This window comes from Sceloporus occidentalis, unplaced genomic scaffold (assembly GCF_023333645.1).
Source record: "Sceloporus occidentalis isolate IW3139 unplaced genomic scaffold, rSceOcc1.0.p SCAF_1, whole genome shotgun sequence".
Lineage (NCBI taxonomy): Eukaryota > Metazoa > Chordata > Lepidosauria > Squamata > Phrynosomatidae > Sceloporus > Sceloporus occidentalis.
The window spans coordinates 224,220,578-224,242,185 of NW_028316981.1; the positions used below are offsets into that span (position 1 = coordinate 224,220,578).

Consider the following 21,608-nt stretch of genomic DNA (forward strand, 5'->3'; position numbering starts at 1 on the left):
AGGCAGCTGAGGGGAAGCCTCCCTCTCCTCTCCGGACTGAGCCCAGCAGCAGAGGAGCCAGAGGGAGAGCCTCCAGCCACAGGTCTTTCTCCTCCCCTCACCACCTCTCTGCCTGCCTTCCTTACCTCCTTTTCCTCCCTCCCTTGCTGCTTTCCTCTCTCCCTTCCTCCCTTTCCTTCTCCCCTTCCTCCTTTCTTTTCCTTCCTCGCTTTTCCCCTTCCTCGTTTTCTCCCTTCTTCCCCTCCTTCATCTTTCCTCCCTCTCTTTCTCCCTTTCCTCTTCCTTACCTCCTTATCCTCTCTTTTCCTCCCTTCTTGCCCCCTTTTCTCTCCCTCCCTCCTTCCCTTCCTTTTTTCCTTCTTCCCTCTCTCCTTCCCTTCTCTTCCTTCCTTCCTTCTTTCCTCCTTCATTTCATTTTCCTTCTTCCCTCTCTCCTTCCCTTTTCTCCCTTCCTTCTTTCCTCCCTCCCTCCCGCCCTTCTTTCTTTCCTCCTCCTCCTCTTCTTTCCTTCTTTCCTCCTTCTCTTCCTTTCTTCCCTCTCCCCTTCTTCCCTTCCCTTTCCTCCACTCCTTCCTTCCTTTATCCTTCCTTTTTCCTTCCTTCCTTCTTTCCTCCCTCCCTTCTTCTCATCCCTTCTTTCCTCCTTCCCTTCCTTTCTTCCCTCTCCCTTTCTTCCCTTTCCTCCACTCCTTCCTTCCTTTATCCTTCCTTTTTTCCTTTCTTCCTTCTTTCCTCCCTCCCTTCTTCTCATCCTTTCTTTCCTCCTTCCCTTCCTTTCTTCCCTCTCCCCTTCTTCCCTTCCCTTCCCTCCACTCCTTCCTTCCTTTATCCTTCCTTTTTTCCTTCCTTCCTTCTTTCCTCCCTCCCTTCTTCTCATCCTTTCTTTCCTCCTTCCCTTCCTTTCTTCCCTCTTCCCTTCTTCCCTTCCCTTCCCTCCACTCCTTCCTTCCTTTATCCTTCCTTTTTTCCTTCCTTCCTTCTTTCCTCCCTCCCTTCTTCTCATCCTTCCTTCTTTCCTCCTTCCCTTCCTTCCTTCTTCATTCCCTCCACCTTTCCTCCCTTCTTCCCCTCCTCCCTTCCCTTTCCTACTCCCTTTGCTCAGCCTCTCCTCCTGACCCTCGCCTGGACCTGGATTGTGGGGAAGGCTGACACTTGTGGGGTCTTGGGTCGCCAGGGGAAGGCCTTCAAGGGCTGGCTGCCAGGCTGGAGGGTTGGCAAAGAATGGTAAAAACTGGGCACCAGGGGTGGAAGAAGTCCCCATTGCCCAGCCTTTCCTGGAGGATGGCTTTTGAGCGCTTTTACCTTTCTTAAAAATTGTATTCTGCTTGTTTGTTCATTTTATCACAAAGTTGGAAGGGTCCCCAAGAGCCACCCAGCGGTACCCCCTTCTGCCATGCAGGAAGACCCAGTTTAAGCCCTCCCTCTGACCAAGGGCCATCCAGCCTCTGTTTAAAAACAACCCCCAAAGAAGGTTGGAAAGGATCCCCCAAAGGCCACCCAAACAACTCTATTCTGCCATGCAGGAATACATAGAATCCTAAAGTTGGAAGGGATGCCCCAAAGGCCATCCAATCCAAACCTCTTCTGCCATGCAGGAATACACAATCAAAGCACTCACTGTGACAGATGGCCACCCAGCCTCTGCTTAAAGACCTCCAAAGAAGGGGACTCCACCACTCTCAGAGGGAGCGTCTTACACTGTCAAACAGTTCTTACTATCAGGAAGTTCCTCCTAATGTTGAGGAGAAATCTCTTTTTGTGTAGTCTGCATCCATTGCTCTAGGTCCTATTCTATGGAGTAGCAGAAAAACAAGCTTGCACCAGCCTCAATGTGACACTCCCATCAAATACTTAAACAGGACTATCATATCACCTCTTAATCATCTCTTCTCCAGGCTAAACATACCCAGCTCCCTAAGTCTCTCCTCATAGGGCTTTATGGTTTCCAGACCCTTCACCATTTTGCTTGCCCTCCTCTGGACACTATCCAGCTTTTGAATTGTGGTGCCCAGAACTGTACACAGTATTATTCCAGGTGAGGCCTGACCAAAGCAGAATAAAGTGGCACTATTACTTCCCTTGATCTGTTCTACACTCTATACTTCCATTGATGGAGCCTGTCAAGCCAGGTGTCCCTCAACATATATCAGGACATGGGACAGTGGATGGAAGCTACAGGAAAAGATATTCCATCTCAACATTAGGAGGGACTTCCTGACAGTAAGGGCTGTTCAACAATGGAAGATGCTCCCTCAGAGAGTGGTGGAGTCTCCTTCTTTGGAGGTCTTTAAATAGGGGCTGCATGGCAGAATGGGATTGGACTGGGTGGCCCTTTTGGTATCTTCCAAACCTATGACTCTATGATCTTGGAGATGTCTCATCCACAGGGTCACCATGAGTTGAAGTCAACTTGAGGGCAGTTAACAACAACAAATCATGAGGATTATTTTCCAACTGATGAGCCATGAAACAGCCCAGGTGCATCATCTAGAAAGCCAAGGATGATGGGTTCAGTGGGATAACTGAAATGCCACCATTAACCTCCCACTGCCCAGCTGGTGGGCACAGCTTGTATACCCATTGTCTTTGGCTATTTTTGCCGCCATCAATGGGCAGCTGGTGGAAAGGGATTCAGACAGAGTGACCAGAGGTCCTCCTTTTCCAGGACATGTTCAAACTTCTGGAAGAATGTCAAAATGTCTTCCATTTTGAGCATGCCTTTATATAAGTGTTTTGAGCTTTTACTTGGGACCAGCCTACATTTTTCTTGAATGTCTTGCGTTTTGCTGTGCCTTGTACTCCTTTGATGTTAGGACATCTGGTCACCGTGGATTTGGAGGAGGCTCAGGAGGAGAGAATGGATTTTTCTTCCATTCCTGAGCATTAAGATGATGAGGTGAGGGATGCTTGTCAGTTTCTAATGTGTTTGAGGAAGAAAGCAGGCCAGGGTCCCTTGCCACCCCATCACTTGCTGTGGCTACTTCCATGGAGGGAGAAGGGCCTCTGTGCATCTGCCAGGAGAGAATAAAAAGGAAGGCTGCACAAATGCTAGTGGAAGAGAGATCTAATTTATGAGAATAAACTCCAGAGGAGTAGACAGGTCAGTCTGTTACAGCACCCTCCTCATCCCACCCTTCCAGAGGCTTCATCCACACTGCAGAAATAATCTGTTTAGACACCACTTTAACTGCCATGGCTCAAGGTTATGGAATCCTGGGGACTGTAGCTTGTTGTGGCACCAGAGCTCCACTGTTGCAGAGCATGGCATGTTGCATGACATTTAAAGTGATGTCAAACTGGATTATTTCTGCCGTGTGGATGCAGCCCAAGAAACACAGATTTACAGTGGCATGTGAGAGGTGCAGTTCTCAGGCTGCTGAACTGAGCAATTCCACTGCTTTTCAAGAGGCGGTGGCAGCATATTCCATCATTACACAATCCCAAGAATGTTAATCATTGTTGGTGGTGAACATGAAATGCACACAGGTCCGGTTAGGGTGGTTAACTCCAAAATAACGTCCACTGTTTTCTGGGGAACTTACTGTGAGGGATATTTTTTTTAGTTGCTTTAATAATTATCTCTAATGCTTCCTAACCAATTTAATACAAAACATTTAGGTAAGCTTCCAGTCACCTCCAATTTTGTTACAACAAAAAGGTAGTTAGCTTTCTTAGAGATCTGTCTTCTTTGAATGAGACTGACCATGTTTGGATTAATAAATAAGATTTGGCTGAGCCAAATGGTCCCTTGTTCCTCTTGCAGAATTGAAACTCTGTCTTAGGCTGCATCTGCACTGCAGAAATAACCCAGTTTGACACCATGTTAACTACCATGTCTCACTGCTATGGAAATCTGGGATTTGTAGCATGTTGTTTTACCAGACCTCTGACAGAGAAGGCTAAATGTCTCACAAAACTTCAATTAGCAGAATTCCATAGCACTGAGCCATGGCAGTTAAAGTAATGTCAAATCAGACGTTTAGTTTGGCAAATATAAAAGATAACATGATTTAACAGAATCAAAGCCAGATTTTGCTTAGAGAAGTGACGAAGACTGTTCAGGTGGCATGGAGGAGAACAGTGACAGGCCACTACACTTCCTCAATATTACACTATGTCTTCTGGAGGTTGCCCATACATATACAGTGATCCCTCCGCATTTGCCGGAATTAGAGGTGAAGGACCTCTGTGAATGTGGGGAAACGGCAAATTAAAAACCTAAGAGAAGACCTCTCTAGGAAGCTCCAGATCCTCCAGTGCAACTCCATGGCCAACATCTGCCAGAAAGGTTGATCATAGAATCATGTTGGGAGGACCTACAAATGCCTAAAGAAGCATTTTTTCTAGGAAGTTCTTGGTTCTCCTGCACAACTCTATGATCAACTTCTGGCAGAGTTGCTCAACCTAGAGATTCCTAGAGAGAACATATTAATCAGAACTGCAAATAATCAAATCCACAAAAGTCAAAACTGCAAGTGTGGAAGTCCAACCATAGTCACAAACCAAGAAGGGCCTTACATAGTCACACATATGATGGCATAGTCAAAGGGGGGGGGGGGGGGAATTAAAGATACTAAAGGTAATCCAGAATAGCCAGGGGCAGGAGGAGACACTGACACCATATGACTCGCAATCGCACAACTGACTTTTTGCACCTGGGAACTTGTGCACTTACCAGGTCATTGACAGGTTTCCCCTGTCAATGAAAAGGGACAGGTTGGGGGTGATTGCCGTGCAGTGACTATGGCCGATGCCACTTCTTTCCAAGTGTAATCACAATTTAAGGGCCACGCGTAGTAATATCCCTACACTCTAAATCACTTCCAAAAAGTCAGTGACGTAGCTCCCTGAATTGCATTATGAGGTTAGTTTAAAACTGGAAGCATGTGCTTCCAATCTCCTCCTGTCTGGCATGTGCCAGGGGAGGAGGTGGCATGAAAGTTTTAACAGGCATTGCAGCTTGTAAAAGGATCTTGTAGCACCTTTGAGACCTACTGAGAGGAAGAAGTTGGTAGCATGAGCTTTCGTAGGCTATGAAATGGTAAGCTGTGGTTTAGTGTCACATCCAAATTGTCTGCGTACTCTGGATGTCTCAGGTTGAATACCAGTGTGCTTTCAGTAGTATTTTGTTCAGGCTGCTGAAAACTTGAGTTTCTTTCAGGCTCATTGTGCTGCCTGGAGGGGGTTATTTTTTTTAGCCTCCCCCCCCTCCACTGGCTCTTGCCTTTCCTATTTTGCAGCCTGTCTCTTGGCTGCCCCCCTTGTTAACATTCCTCCGCATTCCTCTTTCTTTGCTCCGTTAGGGTTGGGCATTTGACTGGTTAGAAAAGTTTGGCTCTATTGAGTAGTCAAGTAATGATCAAATACTTCAAAGTATTAACTTGAACACCAAAAAGAATATATTCAAAGGGATCTTGCAGCACCATTGAGACTAACTGAAAGAAGTAGGTAGCATGATGAGCTTTTGTAGACTACCAACTACTACCAACTTCATACTGCCAACTTCTTTTTTTCAGTTGGTCTCAAGGGTGCTACAGGATCCTTTTGCATACTGATTTTCCAGGCTAACACAGCTATGTCTGCGAACAAAAAGAATACTTTAATAATCAACAGCCTCTGTTGTTAATCAGGAAAAAAAATATAGAGATAATATTCTGTGAAACAGTGACATTCGTTTTTTTAAAAAATGGAAATGTGTGATCATATATATTAACAAAGAGAGGAGGCCTAAATACCTTAAAGGCACCGAAATTTGGAAGTTAAGCAGGGTCAGCCCTGGTTAGTATTTGTATGGGAGACATATATTGGGTGCTGGAAGCTGTGTTTCAGAGGAAGAAACTGGCAAAACCACCTTGCTTAGAAAAGCCTCTTGAAATTCATGGGGTTGTCATAAGGCTGCTGGCAACTTGAATGCGTGTGCATGCATGTACGCAGACATGCACAGGTAAGGTTGCTATACATGTGAACATTTCACCAAGCAGTTCTCTGGCTTTTTCCCTGAAGCATTGTACTCAGTCTACAGGTACATTACTTTAAAAACAACAACATACACATGAAAATACAGCCAGCATTTCATATCCAAGGATTCTTTATCCACAGATTCAACCTCCACAACTTAAAAATATTTTCCCCAAAATATGAATTCCCAAAAGTAAACCTTGATTTTGCAATTTTATGTAAGGGACACCATTTTACTGTGCCACTGTATTTAATGCAACTGGAGCATCCAAGGATTTTGGTATCCATGGGGAGTCCTGGAACCAAACCCCAGTGGATACCAAGGGTTGACGGTACTATAAAATAGCATCAGTCTTTTAAAAACACATCAGATCACGTGGAGGGAATTCCTGGTGACTTGGTTATGTCACAAGTGGTTTGAAGGCAATGAATGGCCTTTGCCCTGATCACTCTTTAGGGGAGCCCAGCAGTTGGTAGCTTAAACTTTCCTAAATTTTCAGGCTTGTTTGTGCCTTCTCCCATGCTTTTATGTTTGACTGGCAGCCTGCCACCTGCCAGTAGCAAATCCGCCTGAGTTGAGTGACTTACACCCTAAATTCATCCTTTCTTTGCACTGGTCTTAACAGACTTTGGAGCAATCTATCCCCCTTTCATGCAACCTCTCTGTTTACCCTGTGTTTTGTTTTGAAAAACCTCTTTCAAACTTTTGAACCCAAGTTTTGTACAGTTTATTCATGCATTAAATGCGTATGTACAAGAGATAAAACCATCAATGTACAATTTTAAAGGGCTTGCTGCTGCTGCTGTTGTTGTGTGCTTTCAAGTCATTTCTGACTTATGGGGATCCTAAGGCCATGGGGATTTCTGGGCAAGATTTATTCAGAGGAGGTTTGCCATTGCTTTTCCCTGAGGCTGAGAAAGTGTAACTTGACCAAGGTTACCCAGTGGGTTTCATGGCCGAGCTGGGAATCAAACACTAAATGGAAATACAACAATTCATAACTTTGAGCAGGTATATATTGTATGCAATACAGTCTTAAATGATCAGAATGTAACACAGGGTGAAAATTGTGTGGCCTTCATATTGGACTGCAGTTCCCAGGAGCCCTTTGGCATTGCCAATTGCGAGAGATGATGGGAGCTATAGTCAGCACCCTTTGGAGTGTTACCTGTCAAGATGAGACTTCATCCTCTCTCTTCAGATTCATGAGCCCAAAGAGAGTGAAGGTTAAATTGCATGGGAAACCTTGAGCTTTTCTCATCTGGCAGGAGCTCTTCCAACCAGCTGTTAAAGGCACATGAGCTCAGCTGTGAGACTCAAGGCACCATAGATATCCGTCACCAGAGCAAGACAAGATTTGCCATGGTGGATACACCATTTCTTTATTATCTAGCTTCCTGTTATTTGTATTTTCTTTTTCTTTTCCTAGATTTGTGCTGAAGATGAAGGAAGCCAAAATCTGAAGAGTAACATTCCTATTTTCTTGAACCTGTGGATGATCAAGGATCTATTTATTTCCAGCAAAACTCTTCTTTTGGACTTTGTGGCTCTTCCAGGTTCAAGACGTGGGCCGCTCTCTGCTGTCCTGAGGCTTCCCTTTGGCCATGGATACGGAGTCAACCTACTCTGAGTATTCCCACTATTCAGGTCACTCCAGAAAAGCTCAGCGACAAGGGTATGGATACTTTCTCATGGTGATTCTGGCCCAGAGATCGTGCTTTTTTTCCAGTTGAGTAGTGAAACTTCTGTGTCTGTCTGCAAGAGAGGGGAGCTCAGGTGCTTATTTTGGGGCAACCTGTGTCTCATAGAGACTTTGGTTCCTTATAAAGAGTGAGATTTAACCTTTCCATTACACTCTCCTGCCCTAAATCCATGTAGCCAGGGTCTCTCTTTCTATTACCCTCTTCCATTATATTACCAGGTACTTACAACAACCATAGACTTCTAGATGTTTGCAGTTAGTACTGCAGTCCAGCATAACATCAGAGGTGCCAGAAACCCTCTTTTGATGAATTCTGGGAAAAACTTGGTTCAAACACTGTGGTTGAACTAACATAGTTTAGAACCCAAAGACCTGTTTGAGCTTCCAGATATGCAGCAAGCAAAAATAATTAAGCCTGTCTTTGTTTTATATCAGCTTCATAAGTGCATTCTTGCCTGCAGGGTGTAGCAGTGTCTGAAAGTAAAATAATGAATGTAGCATTAGTTTATCCATTTAGATACGGTCTCACTCTGTCTGCAACAAACTGCAAACCCACAACAGATCACTATCTGTCATTTAGTTTGCTGGTCTCCTTTTTTGCAGACCATGGTTTGTTACACTGCAATTAAGCTTCTTTAACCAGAATCTGATATGGTATTGTAATTGAGTCATTACTATAGCACTGCCTCCCATACTAATTCTTCCCACATTCTTAATTTTGGTGGTACTGTGAATTTTCAAGCATCCAAGATGGATTGTCTCTGTAAATGAACCTGATGGCGACCTTTGGAGGCGGCGGGGAGGGGGACCCTCCTGGTTTTTATTTTCTTTTTTGTAACGTAAACATATTTGTCATATTTTCTGTCATTTAGTGTACATGTTGTATACTAAAAAAAGATGAAATTAATTTTCTAAAGAAGGACATTGCTCCCAGAAATATGTAGGACTAATTCAGAATATTTGTGTCAGTTTCTTTATAAATCTTCCTATTCACTCTGGACAACCAGAGCTACTTAAGATTATTAAGTAAGCCCTGTTTGGCACATGCATAATTTAAACTACTTTCTCAAGAACATAAAAAGAGCCATGTTGGGTCATACCAGAGGCTTGTACAGGATAATCCAAGATTCTGTTCACAGCGTGACTAATCAGGTCTCTATAGGAATCCTGCTAGCAGGACATGAATGCAACTTCACCCTCCATCCTGTGGTCTCTGGCTTGTGGTATCCAGGGGCATACTGCTCCTGATAATAAAGATGATATTATTCCGTTGTTAACTAATGGCCATTGATAGTTGCATGAATTCCTGTGAATTTATTCAAGCTTCTTTTCAAGTTGGTAGTTATAACTATGTCTTGTGGCAGTGAGTTCCACAGTTTAATTATATGATCTGTGAAAAATTACTCTTTTTTGTCTTGATAATACTGCTTCAGTGGATGACACTGGACTATAGTTTTATATGTGAAGAAGAAAAGCTTCTTTCTCTACACCATGCATAGTTTGGTACTATATATTTCTATCATATTTCCTTAACATTATAACCTTTCTCATAGGGCAGTTCCTCCAGTCCATTGCCTTTTTCTGCATATCACAGGTCTAGAATATTCATTTTCAAGTGTGGCAAGTAGAACTATACATAGTGTTCCAGATGTAGTCTCAGTTTTGTTAGTGGCAGTTTTATTTTTAAATCTCTTCCTAGATATACCAAACATGTAATTTCCCTTCTTTTACTGCAACCATATGTAAGGTAATATCTTCATTGAATTGTGCAGCACAACCCCTAGATCCCTGTCTTGTTCAGTCATTGCCAGTTCAAATCTCACCAGTACACTTGTGATGCTTAACTGCGATTTTTATTTTGCCTGAGCATGTATAACTTCACATGTACTTATAGTTAATCTTATTTGCCCTTACTGCTAATTCTACAAGTTTGGAGACATCCTTTTGAAGCTCTTTGCAATCCTTTATGATTCTGACCACCCTGGCTTCTTGCACAATCTATTCTGTTTTGGAGACCTTTCCTGGGGCAAGAAGTGACATGTCCATCCACCTTTCAGTCTCACCCTCCTAGAGGAAGCTCCCTAAATAAACATGTAGGTGTCTTGAGAGTACCCACCCCAGAGCAACCCTGGCACAGTATCTTGTTTTTAAAGGCTTTCTAGTCTGAACATGGTGTGCCATTATTTTGAGCGACGTCATTGTCAGCTTTGTATTGCAATTGCATAATTGCCCATTTTCTTATCAAACTGTAAACTGGAAAGAATGCAAAATGTGAAAAACCTTCTGTGCATGCTTACATTCGGTGTATCTCTGTTGGTGTGGTTTGCTTTGAGATGGTTCCTATCTAGTTGAGAAAAATTGCAAAATTTTTCAATATTTAGAGCCAATGATTCCCAAATAGTCCAGCAAGGTATGCTTTATTTATTTATTTATTTATTTATTTATTTAATTTGTGTTCCACTTTTCTCCCAGTGTGAGACACGAAGCGGCTCCCAGAATATGTTAGTGTGATACTGGAGAGGCCAAGTGTCATTTGGAAGATTAAGCCACTGACTTGGACACATCCATCATGGTGTTTCCATGTAGAGAGAGAAGGCCCAGTGCCATGCTGACCCTTCCCTTTCTCGGAGGAGAGGAGACTGAGAAAGGACACATCATATTTCTTAGGCCAACTGCTGCTTAAATTTCATGGTGCTGGCGGGGCGGGGGGGGGGGATTTCAGGAACATCTACTCTGTCCAGAAAGCACAGCACAGTCCCCAACCCTGACTGAGCCACAAAGGGGACAAAGCACCAGAGCCTGGAAGTACCTTTTTGCATCAAAACACCAAGAAACCTCACCACCAGCAGCATGGCTATGCTGTCAGGGATTCTGAGAGATGTAACCAAAAAGGAAACTTTTCCAAGTTCTTAGAAATGGAATTATTATTATTATTATTATTATTATTATTATTTCTTACCCGCTTCTTCCCTTGCATCAAAGCAGGGAACAACAACAATTAACAGACAAACAACATCAGCTAAAAAAAAATCACTTAAAACAAACATCAATTTAAAAGGACATGTATCAAAACAATCCAAATGTAAAATTCATCATTTAAAATTCATAATTTAAAAATCATCTAGATAACATAATTAATAATTAATGTTAATAATAACATTGTTCTTTCACAATTGCAAAAAGTTGGGAGCCAATCACAGTCAAAATAAGGGGAACATGCACTCTTAAGTTATCCACTCTCAAGTACTGCACCCTGAGCTTAGAGAGTTTGGAAAGCACCGCCTTTAAGAATTGGCCAAACAATCAATCTATAGAGAGAGAGGGAGTGAGCACTAGAATTTCTCAGTGGAGGGCACATTAGTCTGTTGCAGCAAGAAAAAGGGGGAAACAGTCTTGGTGAACATATTTTATCATGACATATGCTTTTGAGAGTCATAGCGCATGAGATTACCTCTTTAATACACTTCCAGTTTTTGCATGGCCATCGTGTACACACCTGCAATAGGTATGGTCAGAATTCTGGAATCTTTTTTCTTCCAAAGAAAGAACCATTCTTGCTTTTTCAAAGGGTTGTGGTCTGGAGACCCTTTATCTTTGTGCGGCTCAGTCACATTCCAGGCCTGCGTTCTGATCTAAGCACCAGGGTTATCTCCAAGTCATCACAAGTTCCCTTTGCTGAGGCCTCAGGGGAGGAAGATTAAGTGACTGAACAGCAGCAAGGGTCTGCCCAGAAACACTCAGCGCCAAGCAAACCTTGGCCTCGGAAGGTAGCAGCTATTCAACAATGGAATACTTCAGGCAGTTTGGAGGCACAGGGTGGAGTAATGTAGTAGTACCAGTAGTGGCTGTTTTGCTTAGATGTGATCTCTTACCATGTCATAATTAATTCTGTCAGCCCAGAAATCCCTTCAAGTGAATTGTGAAGCTTTTTCCAGTTTGACAGCCCCACTGGGGTGCTACTAGTTGTCTACTCTGCATGCACATCTTCTGAGCCTTGGGCAAAAGCACCTGATTCCCGCCCTACCCATTTGCAGTAGATTGCATGAGGTCAATGGGGATCAGCCTAAATGTGGGTTGGTGATCCAGGTGCTACTGAGACAAGAGAACCTGGACCAACTCCAGGGCCAAGCGGATGCTGCTTCTCTTTGCCTTACGGGTTTTGTAGTGTTGTGTAATGGTCTATTAAGGACCCATGACAGAAGTGAGAACTGTCAATCTGATTCCAAAATATTTGAAGGGCTTGCCCACTTGATTTAGTGGTTGGGGGCAGCAAATTATAGAGATGTTGCTGGTGGGGGTCACTGAAGGTTAAAGAAATGGGATCCCATCTGTCATTCCTCACTCAGAAGGCTCATCAGAGCTGAGAATCCATGCCCTGGTTGCACTTCCTTAGTAATCCTCTTAAACATGTGCCAGAGGAATTGGGTTACTGTTTGGCCTCTTCTTCATTTTCTTTCTCTTCCTGCCCGCACACATGCACATTTGAAATGGTTTTGTATTGGCTTTGGCCAAAAAAGTACTTGGAAAGCTACCTCTTCTTTTCATTCACTGGCTTTGTTGGCAAACTTTGGCTGAAGAACCAAAGGATCCACTTGTGAAACCTCTTTCTTCCTCTTTTAATGGAAAAGGAGCCGAGACAGGCACAAATCGCCACGGAGTAAAGATGGCAGTCGCTCGGAGAAGTCTGTTACCATTCAGACACCACCTGCAGAGCCATTGTTGGGGAACGATTCTTCCCGGGCAGAGGAAGGCCAGGTAAGGAGTGAGACAGGTGGGCCAAACCCAGGTAATGGGGACAGAGTTTTCTTGCAATGCATGTAGCTCTTGCTGTATTGCTGGATATGTTCCTCCCCCCACCCCCCAGCCCACATGTTTTTAAGAAGATGCTTGGCGTAACACTTGATGTTCATCCTGGTGTCCCTCTAATCTGATTCTTTCTTTCTCTCTTTTTTCTTTTTGATGCAAAAGCTTACAAAGCCAGCCTTGGCCAACATGCCAGTGTAATCACTCATACAGAATGTCATATTCGAATATTTCTAAATGTTTTTACCAGAACTCCAATGTCCGGTTGCAACCTGAATTATTCATGACCCAAGGTGCTATGTTATAAATGGCAGATATGTGAAAAATACTTTTTGGTTGTCTTCTGGGTTGACTGACAGTTTGCTGCTCCCAGAAAAGCTGAGGTCTTCTGACAGCAAACCCCAGAATAGCCCATTTCCTCCGTACCACCTAACTAGGGCCTTTAGGCCCAGTTCTCACACAAGTGCTTACCTTCTGCCTTGTTGCAATGGTCTCATGATGAAATTTATCTACATGTCATTCTTGTGATTGGATCAGAGGCCTAATTCCTTTGCTACACCAGGCACATAATGTGGAGTAGTTTAAGAACAAAGCATGTATTTGACAGAAGAACCAGTGTAATTTGACAAAGGCCTGTTACAGACTGCCAAAATAAAGCTGCTTCGGGTCTCTTTGGAGGTATGCTATTTAAATGATGCATGGGTCCTAAGAGTCCGGAGGTCGCTCCAAAGCCACACTCCATTCCTAAGCACTGGAGTGCAGCTTTGGTGCAGCTTCCGGATTAAATGCATCATTTAAATAGCATAATTCCAAAGAGACCCGAAGCAGCTTTATTTTGGCAGTCTGTAAGTTGGACTTTCTTCTGGGAGACTGTGATTTGCCTCTGTTTCTGACTCATTGGGCAAACAGCTATTTTGCACCTTCAGTTTGCCATCTGTAAAATGGGACTAATGGTGATATGCCTTAAAGCAAAAACACATTGCTCATTAAAAGGGCTTGAGAAACCTTTACTAGTATGCCCATATCTGTCCACTATTATGAGTGTATTGCAAAATCTTCTCTAATCCAAAAATGTATTCTAAATGGGTATAGGATAAAAAGGAAGCAGCAGCTATCTTCTCGAGTATTTCCCTTCAATTTAAAAAGTGTGGTTTCTGACTAACAATGTGGGCTTGAGCTACCTAGCAATTATATGCCCTATTGGAAGTGTAATGGGATTTAGAATGTGCAACAAGAATCTCATATCTTTCACCAATGGTAGATTCTTGATAGCCTGCTGTAACACCCATACTTAGCAATACCTCTGGTAAACATTCATATGATAGTCATTTTGCATGTTACAAAGTAACAAGCAGTTCCTTTCAGGAAGTCACATGCTGCCCCACGTGGTTGGCCACATGTCATGATTGTTCATATTCTTTGATGGCTCCATATGCTTTTTGTACAGGGCCAGTTTCTCCAGTGCCTCACCAAGGTCTCTGTATACCTTCATGTCATCCATGCACTGAGACTATCTGTTTCGCCTCCATAGCTGGTCCTATTTACCTTAAGGGTCAGGAGCTCACATTATTCAAGTCTGATTTTTGTTCTGACAACATACCAAGGGAAGGAGAAGCGGGGCAGTCTTGACCACCCCCACCCCATATACCTTTATTCTTGATATGTTAGAGGGATGAGTGAGGATCTTATTTTATTTATACAGAGTTCTTGATGTCAAAACCCCTGAATGCTCCCTGCTTCAGTTGTGATATCTAGAGGGTGGTGGTAGAGGAGGAAGGAAATAGTATGTTTGTTTGCATAATCTCCCCTCTCAAGATGTTTAAACACTGAAGAATTGTCTTACTAAAGCAAGTTCTTCCAAGGCTGAATGGGCATGGCATTCTGATTAGTTGACTTAACAGTTGATAAGCTATTGTTCAGGCACAGTCAAATATTGTTAAAGGCTTTAGTAATCTCAGGACATAGAGAGTATATCCGTATTTCATCCTGAGGTCATTGGTTAGCAAGGGCAGAAGTAGGAGTGGAGGCTAATGGTCTCTTGGGGTAAAACTCAGCAGCACAGCAAACATCTCCCAGTGCTACCTACTAGGACTGTATGCCTTTTGAAACAGGGGCCCACACACTGTGTTGTGAGAAGTGTTGGACTATGATCATGGAGACCCATGCTCAAATTCTCACTCAGCCATGAAGCTGGTTAGGGGCCATGGGTCTAAAAGAGCCTTATCAAGTCTAACCTATTTCTTGAGGATGTTAGGATAAAATAGATGGGAGAGAAAAACTTGTATGATCTTCTAAGAGTGGAAGTGAGGTGTAAAGGTAAACACACTGTAAAAAAACATAGGGCTAAATCCAACTCCTCCATTTGAAACTAACAATTGAGTTTAGCATATAAATTAATTCTACTGTTTCAGCATTATAGCTTATCCAGTTTTTTAAATAATTATACTGTCATAGCTATTCATGATTATGTTCCTTGCTCTTATTCCATAGATTTAAAATACCTGTCAAATACCTGACCATATTTTTCTATTGACTGGTCAGATACCCAATCCTAGCATGCCTCCTTCCTTATAATTTTTTTAAAAATTTAAAATTCTTTGAGATAGGGCTGATATAGTAGATATTAATACATTTGGATGTGTGAAATGCATACGACCAAGTCCCTTACTGAAGACTTCTGAGTAAATTTATCTGTAATGGGACAAGAGGACAGGTGCTTCTTGTAAATCAGTAACAGCTTAAAGAATAGCAAGAAGAGGACAGGAATACATGGAGAGTTTTTACAGTGGAGGGAACTAAATGGTGGGATCCCAAAGAAGCTGTATTAGTGTTATTGTTGTGCTGTGTTTGTACATATTCTGAAGTCAAGGATGAGGAGTATAGTCAACTGGTGTATGACAATTAATCATTCTGAATGGCGAAATGCCAAGTAGCTTCTGAAGATACTTAATGGGTCAGTTGACAAAAAAATGATGACGAGGAGAAGACTTGATATAATTGCATATTGAAACTTCCCATATACACATATGATGTTTAACATGGCTAAGCTAGATACATCCCTGTGCATTTCTTCTCAGTGCACAGTTTCTCTCAAAAACAGTAAGGTGTGTCTCCTATGCTACATTATATTTATATTGAAATGTTTTCAATTAATACATTAAAATAACAGTCCTCTACTACAGTAGACCTAGATCTTAGTTGAGAATGATGTTTGAAGAGAGTTGAACATGTTGTCCTTTTGGGGGACAAAGTTTTCTTCACAAAATCAATCTAATTTAAAAAGAAAAGAAACTCTATAGCCTCTTTTTCATTACAACTGAATTTAATGGTGTTGGAGGTCAGATGAGGAACCAGAGAAAAGGCAGGTTCCACTGAAAATGCAGTGCCCATTTCTCGAAGGCATCATCGCACTCGGTGTGTGTAGCAGGGTGAATAGCTTGTGCTTCTCCCTACTAACCGATACATCTGAACTGCGGAACTGAGAGTGCCTTTTTCAGGTAACAAAATGGGAAACATCTGAAGGTGCCCTGAATGTCCAGAGCTGGTACACAACTGAGTCATCTTCTTTTCCTTTCAGGATGACAACTGGGGCGAGACCACAACAGCCATCACAGGAACCTCAGAGCATAGCATATCCCAGGAGGACATTGCCGGACTCAGCAAAGACTTGGAGGACAGTGTTGGCTTGGACTGTAAGCGCTACCTTGTTTTAACATTGGCTGCCATCTTGGGCCTTTTGGTCTTCCTGACTCCCATTGCCTTTATCCTGCTCCCCCAGATCCTGTGGAGAAGTGAGTTGGAGCCATGTGGCACAGCTTGCGAAGGACTCTTCATCTCAGTGGCTTTCAAACTCCTGATCCTCTTGATTGGCACCTGGGCTCTTTTTTTCCGCCAACCCAAGGCAGACCTCCCAAGAGTGTTTGTGTTCCGCACCCTCACTTTGGTCCTCATATTTCTGCTGATGTTCTCTTACTGGCTGTTTTATGGTGTTCGCATTTTGGAGTCTAAGGACCTCAATTACCAAGGAATCGTACAGTTTGCTGTGTCCTTGGTGGATGCTCTACTTTTTGTTCACTATCTTGCTATTGTGGTGTTGGAACTGAGGCAACTGCAACCAATGTTCACAGTCAAGGTGGTTCGATCAACAGACGGAGAATCGCGCTATTATAGCTTGGGACACCTGAGGTAGGTCCACAGTTTAGAGTGTCTAGGAATCTTTGGAAAGCTGGAGAAGCAAATGGATCTTGATCTGCTTCTTGAGTTTTATTTGAGTTTTATGCAAAAAATACTTAAAAGATTTTTTAAAAAACACAGAACAGAGTGAGGAATTAAAAATCTAGAACATTTTAAAACAAAACCTTCCAGGTGACCAGTGTTGTATCATTTTGATCCAGTGTTTTGTCAGTGGATGTGTTGGCTTGTAATGTTTTGTTAGCTGCTTGCAATTTTGGACAGGCAGTTTTAATTCCTAGCCTTGTTTCTTGTAATCAGTAAAAATAAAACTATAAAACGTAAAGTTACTGCATGGTACATAAGTTAAAAACAAAAAAACAGAGATGGGCAATAGATTTGTTGTTGTTGTTCAAATCAGCACCACATAATGGCAACCCTTATAAATTGTAAATTGTATTAACCCTATAGTTTTCTTGGCTAGATATATTCAGAGGAAGTTTACTATTGCACTTCCCTAGATAAAGAGAGTGTGATTTCCCCAAGGTTATCCAGTAGGTTTCCATGGCTGGGTAGAGACTCAAACCCCAGTCTCCCATGTCCAATATTCAAACCATTGCACCACACTGGTTTATGATACATTTATTAGGACCACTAAGAATTTATTAAAAAATGATACATGTGTGGCTCAGGCTTTTGGTTTTGGTTTTATTTTCCAGAACTTCACTAGGCAAGGTCTTGCAAAAATTAGGGAATTGGGAAGACATAGAGTTCCACTGACCCTTTGTGTTGGTCAGCGTGGGTCTTTGCAACTGCAAGATGAAGACTGCAGGCTCAGGGAAGAGAAAGGTTATTAAAAGTTACCTGTTTTAGTTTGCTGGAATGCACAGTTAATAGCTTTCTCTCTCCATTTCTGTTGACTAGAGCTGACTGAGACCTAAGAGAACCCAGTGCCATTTACTTGTCATTTCTGTAACATTTTAATAGTCCAAATTAAGGTATTAGTAGTACCCTTAATAGGAAAGATTTTGCATCCTATCTTTTGTTCATGAAAAAGGTATTAATGCTGTCACTAACCTATCTCACTGCCTTCCTTTCTCTAAACTTTTCAGAATCTGTTCCCTGTCCTTTGGAAGTCAAGCATGTTTAGTCTGTGAACTCACCTTATTTTAGAGAAAAACAACACTCCAAAGTCTTTTATGTTTAGGGTATGCAGAAATAGTATAAGAATAAGGATAGTGATTGTTGTTCTGTCTTTCCTTTTCAAAAAAAACATTTTCCTCTCAATACTGTTTTCATAAAGATTGTGTTAAAAGAGAATTGTAGATTCTTGTAACAACTCATGACACATTTTGGTGCTTCCTCCCACGTGTTGGCCTGGGTGTTGGTATTCCTGCAGTTGCTCTGGGCATTTGAACATAGGTGGCCTGAAGAAAGAGTTGAAACATGAGAGGCATGGTATTTACCAGCATCAGTTTTATTTAGCATCTCAGGGAGCATGCAAGACACAGTTGCTGTTTGTCTGTCCAATACTTTGAGCCCAACGCTCAGAAACATTCTACTCCTTTGGACTACAAGTCCCACAATCTCCTACCAAGGATGGCCTGATTCTGGGAATTATAGCCCAAATAAACATTATTCCAAGCTCTTCTTGAGCTTAGTTTAATGAGGTTTCCTTCTGATATCCTCATAATATAGCTCAAAGCAACAACAGCTGATTTTTGGAGAAATTACTTTTTGCCATATGCTTAGGAAATGTTCTTCTGAGTGATTTCAGGGTCAGGAGGAATAGTTGTATGGTGTCTTGTGATCGGTAACACTATGAGTCTGTAAACATCCAGATTAACATTGGAAAAGCCATATTCCTATCCTGGAAAGCTTATTAATTAAATTTCTCTGTGAGATAACAAAGTTAAATGAAGGAATATGTTAAGTAGCAATACGTGCAAATGAAGTTTGCATATGCTTGAGCATTGAGGAGGAGTTTCATAGTGACTGGACCTTACGCTTCACCTGTAATTGCTTCCTTCCAGACAGATCTCTTAAAGAGTGTTAAAGGTGGTCTTTTGGTACATTTGTTTGAGGCAGAGAGAGTGATGAAACCACTTCTAACACAAGGTTTTCTTTGCAAGATTGAGTTAGAGGAGGATTGCCATTGCCTTCCTCAGAGGCTAAGAGAGTATGACTTGCCCAAGGTCACCTTGTAGGTTTCCAAGGGATTTCAACTGTGGTCTCTTGGAGTCCTAGACCAACACTAAAACCAGTACTGTACACTGGCTCAAGGTTCTGAGTGGTACATCTGAATATTTAAAGCAGTGCAACTCCAAGTGGTAGTCTGTGGACTAGTGCCAGTCTCTGAGCCCTTGTTGCTTCCAGGAAAGCAAAAGACAACTATAGCCTATGGGCATAAATATGGTACCCCTTCCAGGCACCTGGGGTCTCCCACATCTGATAGATTTAGAAGCATTCGTTTAAAGGTAATAAGTGTGTGGCTGCCACGTGGTATACTCTAATATGCTGCAGTGCTCAATGGTTAGAGCACTAGTTGGCCAGGAACATCAGTTTCATCTTCGTTCAGTTTGGTTGGAGAAAGAAACCATATGAGAAGCCTGCCTTTTGTTGAACTGCAGGTGCCAGAATCAAGCCTTTCAGTGCTGCCCTCTATGTATACAAAGTCATCTGGGTTGTACTAGTTTTGCATATGTAGGAGGTAGTCCAGATGAGAGAGCATTTAAACACGGAGTACCCTACTGCCAGCACTGCCAAGTTTTGACAGCATCGGTATGGGACAGTTGAAATTCATGATTGTCAGGGTTTGACAATCAGGAAGTAGCTATTTGTGTCTCCTCCTACCTAAATACCAAATCAAAATGTTCACTTAGCCATGTATTCCCCTGTAAAAATAACATACAATCCACCCTCATACATTACATGATGCACACTTTTCTATCACAAAAATATGGGGGGAAGGTTGCACCTTGTACAGTCTATATCAGTGATTCCCAGCTTTTGGTCCTCTGGGTGTTTTGAACTTTAAACTCCCAGAAACCCTAGCCAGCTTGGCCACCAGACAGGAATCCTGAAGTCCAAAACATCTAGAGGGCTAAAGTTTGGGAAACACGACTATGTATTAAAGGAAAAGCTTCCAAACGCTCAATTGGGAGACACTCCTTATGCTAAAGAGCACCTGCCATCCTTACAAGGACCAGGCTTTCCAGTCCTCAAATAAGGAACATCTCTTATAACATGGAATACTTGCCAGCTCTACCCACCTTCTCCATCACCTCCTGTAGTGGGAAATAGCCTGGTAACTTACCCATGAATGTGTTGCACTGAACTACTACTCAGGCTTCTTGTTTTTGAAAGGTCAGTGCACTCATCATGCAGACTGAAGTAGATTTCTGAGCCGCACCCCTTCAAACCTTCAGTGGGAAGTTGCACCTTAAAAGTTAACTGCATTCTATAAATTAGCACAGCAGAGGGAAAGATAGCAGACAAGCACAGTAGATATGAGAAGGTATGGTGAGACTTAAATATAAATGACAATAAGCCCAGAGGAGTCTGGAAGCAAAAGATCAATCTGGAAATATTAATCAACATTCTACCTTTCTCCCAGAACAGGATTCAAGGTGGCTTATAATCATTTAAAAACACATTACAATTAAAAAAAAACATGTTAATAAAAAGGTTGAAACTGTATTAAGCCAGGGTTCTGTTTAAAGACACAAGTTAAAATCAGTTTCTGAAACACATTTAAAGCATAATGAATAGAAACACGACACCACTCCCATTAAAAGCTCCATCTGACACAACGTAATAAAAACCAAATGCCTGCCCAAATAAACAGTAGGTAGGGATTTGGAAGCAGCCATTGAGAAGGAAGAAAGGAAATCATCTTCTTTGAATGAGCAGGAGAGTACTGTGTTAAGGGATTGTAAGAACCATAACATATCTTTTGCATTGTACAGTAGATTGTATGAAGTATAATCGATCTTTTGCATTGCATCATTTTCTAGCTGTGTGGTGATGAAAAATAGGTAACAGAAGTATATAATGCAGATACACACCTGAGTGAGCCAGGAATGCTTGTAGTTTTTTGCTTCATGCGCACTTGAATCAAGTCCCATACTTGTCTGTCTAGCCCTATTCAGGCTGTACTAATCTGCCATGAGTAAATGCATGAGGAGAGGAGCATGCTGACTACTTCTCTCTTTGTTTGCCCTCTGCTTCCATCTCTGCATATCCGGACTGCTGCCTAAAATTGGTTACAATTTTCTGCATCCAAACTTGAGGTGCCATTACTTTTGAAATCCTGTTGCCAATTATACATGAAAAGGATATACAGTTGGACTTTTGTATCCACGTATTCTTTATCCACAGATTCAATCTTCCATAGCTTGAACACACACACACACACACACACACACACACACACACACACACATATTTAAAAATCCAAGAAGCACACCTTGATTTTGCTAAGGTTTGCTTCTTGGGTTTTTTTTTTCTTACTGAGAGCGAACATGGCATAGTGGTTTGAGTGATGGACTGCTATGACCCTGGAGACCAGGGTTCGATTCCTTGCTCAGCCATAAAACCCACTGGGTGACTGTGGGCAAGTCACATGCTCTCAGTCTCAGGGGAAGGCAATGGCAAACCCCTTATGAACCAATGTTGCCAAGAAAAAAACATGATAGATTTGCTTTAGGGTTGCCCTACATCAGAAACAACAACAATGACAGCACCACCATTTTAAAACCCCATTGTATATAATGGGATTTGAGCATCCAAAGATTTGGGTATCCACGAAGTGGGGGATCCTGAAACCAAACCTCAGTAGATACCAATGGCTCATTATATCAGTGGTTCCCAACCTGTGGGTCGGGACCCCATTATTATTATTATTATTATTATTATTATTATTATTATTATTAACCTTTATTTATAAAGCACTGTAAATTTACACAGCACTGT

At 42.1% G+C, this 21,608-nt stretch overlaps 1 protein-coding gene across 1 annotated transcript in view; it reads left to right on the forward strand.

Moving 5' to 3' along the window:
• The window catches only part of VANGL1 (VANGL planar cell polarity protein 1), a 62,501-nt gene continuing 40,893 nt past the window's right edge, over positions 1-21,608 (forward strand). The window contains exons 1-4 of the mRNA XM_089489191.1: positions 1-82; positions 7,389-7,634; positions 12,290-12,416; positions 16,042-16,649. Coding sequence (XP_089345317.1) covers positions 7,564-7,634; positions 12,290-12,416; positions 16,042-16,649 — 806 coding nt within the window. The 5' untranslated portion in view covers positions 1-82; positions 7,389-7,563. The remainder of the gene's footprint in view (positions 83-7,388; positions 7,635-12,289; positions 12,417-16,041; positions 16,650-21,608) is intronic.